This window comes from Cetorhinus maximus, chromosome 24, assembly GCF_964194155.1.
Source record: "Cetorhinus maximus chromosome 24, sCetMax3.hap1.1, whole genome shotgun sequence".
In the NCBI taxonomy this organism is placed as follows: domain Eukaryota; kingdom Metazoa; phylum Chordata; class Chondrichthyes; order Lamniformes; family Cetorhinidae; genus Cetorhinus; species Cetorhinus maximus.
The window spans coordinates 2,165,795-2,170,134 of NC_135902.1; the positions used below are offsets into that span (position 1 = coordinate 2,165,795).

General features: G+C 46.6%; 1 protein-coding gene across 1 annotated transcript; it reads left to right on the forward strand.

Moving 5' to 3' along the window:
* The first annotated feature begins 281 nt into the window (after positions 1–281).
* On the forward strand, positions 282–863 carry LOC144667647 (RING finger protein 222-like). The gene has a single exon (XM_078529121.1). The coding sequence runs from the start codon at positions 282–284 to the stop codon at positions 861–863; it is 582 nt and encodes a 193-aa protein (XP_078385247.1).
* Positions 864–4,340: the final 3,477 nt, after the last annotated feature.

Genomic DNA, 4,340 nt, shown 5'->3' on the forward strand with positions numbered 1-4,340 from the left:
CTCTCTCTCTCTCTGTGGGGGGGGGTCTCTCTGTCTCTCTCTCTCTCTGTCTCTGTCTCTCTCTCTGTCTCTCTCTCTGTCTCTCTGTCTCTGTCTCTCTGTCTCCCCCTCTCTGTCTCCCCCTCTCTCTCTCTCTGTCTCTGTCTCTCTGTCTCCCCCTCTCTGTCTCTCTCTCTGTCTCTCTGTCTCTGTCTCTCTGTCTCTCCCTCTCTCTCTCTCTCTGTGCTGCACTTGGCAAAGAGCCGCTGGTAAAGTCTAATCGATAGGAGAGGGGGAGGAGGATGTCTGAGGAGGGAGATTCCGAGTGTCCGGTTTGTTACGAGAAGGTGTCTCGCCAGAACCAGTCCCTCAGGACCCTGACCTGTAACCACAGCTTCTGCCATGACTGCCTGGTCAAGACGGTGATCAACCAGGAGAGTCAGCCCAGGAAGGTGATCTGCCCCGTCTGCAGACACGTTACCTTCCTCAGCAAGAAGACCGTGAGCTGGATCGCCAGAGGCAGAGAGGGCAAACAGACGCTGGAGATCCCCCTGTCTCCCACCTCCCTGGAGTGGTCCTCAGTACCGCTGGAGCCGCTGGGGACGCCCCCTCCGCCGCTCCAGCGCTCCCTCCTGCGCCGATTGCTGGGGAGCTGCCCCCGGACCCTCTCCTCCGCCCGTGACCCCGCACTGGGCACCAGGCAGGTTTTTGTGATCAGCGGCAGGGGGAGACCCATGAGTGAGGAGGAGCTGAGAGCCCCCAGAGATGGGGTGGTCTTGGAGTACAGGCGCTGCAGACTGCGCTGGGTGTTGGTGCTCCTGTGTTTTATAATCATTGGGGCAGTGGTAGCTGCAATCCTGCCCTGGGTCACCTCCTTCAAATGACAGGACTTGGAAATAAAGACAGTCTCACTGAACAGCCTCTGGAGGTGACTTTTGGAAAAAAAACAACTTCACATCGCCAGAGACACATTTACAAACAGAGAAGGATTTATTTGGAGCTTTCACCTGCTACATTTTTGTTTCATTCTCCAGGAATGTGCTTTGGCAAATCCTGACAGGGATGGGCCAATTGGAGAAAATACAAATTGCACTTGTACAGAAACTCTTTTTGCAAATGTTTTATATTGTAAATATTAAAATTGTGATCAGTTATCAACTTTTCAAGACAAATAACTAATCTTATTGGCAAGTTGTTAGCTATAAATATTAGGAAAGATGTTGCGTCACTGTATTATAAATTGTTGTACAGTGGACCACTGACCTGCCAGATGAGTTGTACTAAGTAGATTTATCAATTTGTCATTTAAGGCTGGAAAATAGTCCAAACTGCATTCCTGGGTTCCTGCTATACTGATGTGCCACCCAGAATACATCTTTAAACATGATCAGCTCGGTTTAGTTACAGCAACTCATTGGCAGTGTGGGTCAGCCAGTAGCAGTCTGACCTTTGATTCAGTAAACTAGGTTTGAGCATTATTTCAGGACTTGAGCTCATTATCTAGGCACCTGCTGTGTGGCATTACTACGGGGATGCTATATGTGTCAACGATTCCCATTTTTTGGGTGAGACCTGCTTGCTCCAGTCACTCAGATGTGAGATATTCATGATGAGACTTGAAGAGGAGCTGAGAGTTCTGATACTTTCTTGGCTAACACTCTTCACTCAACTGACACCACCAAAAATTCTAGCTTGAGTGGCTCTCCTTCTTGCTGGTGTGTGTGGGAAAGTTGCTGCAGATTGGATATTACAGGTGGTCATATAAAACTGTACTTCAAAGTAATTGATTGTATGTGAGCGTCTCGGAGAGATTTGAGATGTGATAAAGTGTTATCTATAAATGCATGTATTGTATCATATATAAGACACAAAGGTAGGGAAATCTTGTAGTAATATATTGAGTTTTGTGGCATCCATCAAAAGGAACATTTTGATCAGAAGGATGATGACCTCAAGATTTAAAAAAAATCACTCACACCCATGTGGGTGTGTGAGGCTAACATTTATTGCACATTCCTAATTGCCACTGAGAAGATGGTGGTGAGCTGCTTTCTAGGACTGCTGCAGTCTCTGAACTGAAGGTGCCCTCATAATGCTGCTGAGTAGGGAGTTCCAGGAAGGAATGGTGATATATGTTCAAGTCAGGATGGTGTGTGACTTGGAGGGGAGCTTGGTGTTATGGCGTTCTGATGCACTTGTTGCCTTTGTCCTTCTAAGTGGTTGAGGTTGTGGGCTTGGAGGTGCTACCAAAGAACCCTTAGCAAGTTGCTGTGGTGCATCTTGTAGATAATTCACAATGCAGCCACTGCGTACCTGTGGTGGAGGAACTGGATAATTTAGATGGTGGATGGGGTGCTGATCAAGTGGACTGCTTTGTAGAGCTTCTTGAATGTTGCTGCAGTTACACTCATCTGGATAGGTGGGGGGTATTACATCATGCCCCTGACTTGTGTCGTGTAGGTGCTGGAGAGGCTTCAGAGAGTCAGCAGCGGAGTCACTCATCGTGGAAACTCAACCTCTGACCTGCTCTAAAAAGCACTCTTCCTGTGGCTGGTCCAGTTGAGTGTCTGTCGATGGTGACCCCAGGAGGTTGATGGTCAGGCACTCAGCAGTGGTAGTACCATTCAATGTCAAAGGAAGGTGACTAGATTCTCTCGTGGGAGATGGTTATTGCCTGGCACTTGCGTGATGTGACTGTTACTTGTTGCTTATCAGCCCAAGCCTGGATGTAGTCCAGTTCTTGCTGTATATGGACACAGACAGCTTTATTATCTATGCAGTTATGAATGGAGCTGAATCATGTGCAGTCATGTGTGTATAACTTCAATTCTGACCTTATGATAGAAGAAGGTCGTTGATGAAGTAGCTGAAAATTGTTGGGCCTGGGACACTACATTGAGGAACTCCTGCAGAGATTTCCTGGGGCTGGGATGATTGGCCTCCAACAACCACAATCATCTTCCATTGTGCTAGGCGTTGCTCCTGCCAACCCCCCCCCACCCCCACCCCCAGCGATTCCCCTGCCATCAGTTTTAATTATATTCCTTGGTGAAGCACTCAGTCAGATGCTGCCTTGATAACAAGGGCAGTCACTCTCGGCTCAACTCTGAAATTGAGGCCTGTTCCTCATTGCTGAGAAAAGAGACAGGCTGTTGAGGCTTTACATCTCACACTCATCAGGACAGAATCTCAAGAATGCCAAATCTCAAAGGGAACAACAATTTACACTGCATGAGAAAAGGCTGCTGATTGGTTGGCAAGTGGGCTCTGATTGGTAGAGGTGTTACCAAGGTGAATGCACCAGAGAACAATTATCTCCAAGCTTGCATTTAAATTCAAACCAGGCAAGCCAACTCTGATTGGTTGAGGCATTGACATGGAGCAATTGTCCCCCAAGCTTTTGCTCAGTTGCCTGGACAAATTCTTTCTGTTTGCAAAGGATAAGGCCCTGCATATGAATATATCAATATAAGCATTGGGATTCCTACAGATCCACACACTATAAGATTGGCCTTATCAGCAACTTTGTAAATCGAGCCCAAGCCATTTGCTCACCGTGCAAACTTGCTGTCAAAATAGGGCACATCAAAGCCATCCTGCAGGATAATGGCTACACAGATAATCAGATCATTGCTTGTCATATATCATGCAAGCTCATGAGTGGGCCTAAAAAGTGCCCCGTCTACCTCAGATTATACTGGAAGGGTAAATTGTCTCAAAAATTTGAGCAACAGGTGAAGCTAGCTATTTCATGCTGCTACAATGCAGTAGCAACATGAGTGGTATTTTCCACTAACAGGATGCTGCCATCAAGCCAAAAAGCCTCTCTGGCCACCACAAAACTGACTAATGGGGTATATGAATTTCAGTGCTGGTGTGATGCAGCTATGTAGGCCTTATGTCCCAATGCCTGGTGGTTTTGTACCAAACAGCATGTCCCTTTGGCTGTTTACAACAGGCAAAGTACTGACCGTACTCAACCAGCCTGTATTTGCAAAACTCATAACATAGTGTCCAACATTAGATGTGATTCCACGATTGGACAACATTTAATAAACGATCCTGATTGTGCTGAGAATTACATTGACAACCAATTTAAGATTATCAGTTGGGCTTGCAAAGTAATTTACTTAAATATATTCACACACAGGGCCCTGTCCTTTGCATACAGAAAGAATATGGCCAGGCATTGTGCCTTTTTCAACTAAACAAAAGCTTGGGGGACAACCATTCCCTGGGCCATTCCCCATAGCAATGCCTCGATCAATCCAAGCTGACTTGCCTGGTTTGAATTTAAACAAAAGCTTGGCAGTTAACTGTTTCCTGGCACATCCCAGTCTACCAATCCCAATCCACTTGTC

Bases quoted from the DNA above. Each gene is read 5' to 3' on its own strand.
- LOC144667647 (XM_078529121.1), top strand. From the start codon at position 282: ATGTCTGAGGAGGGAGATTCCGAGTGTCCGGTTTGTTACGAGAAGGTG.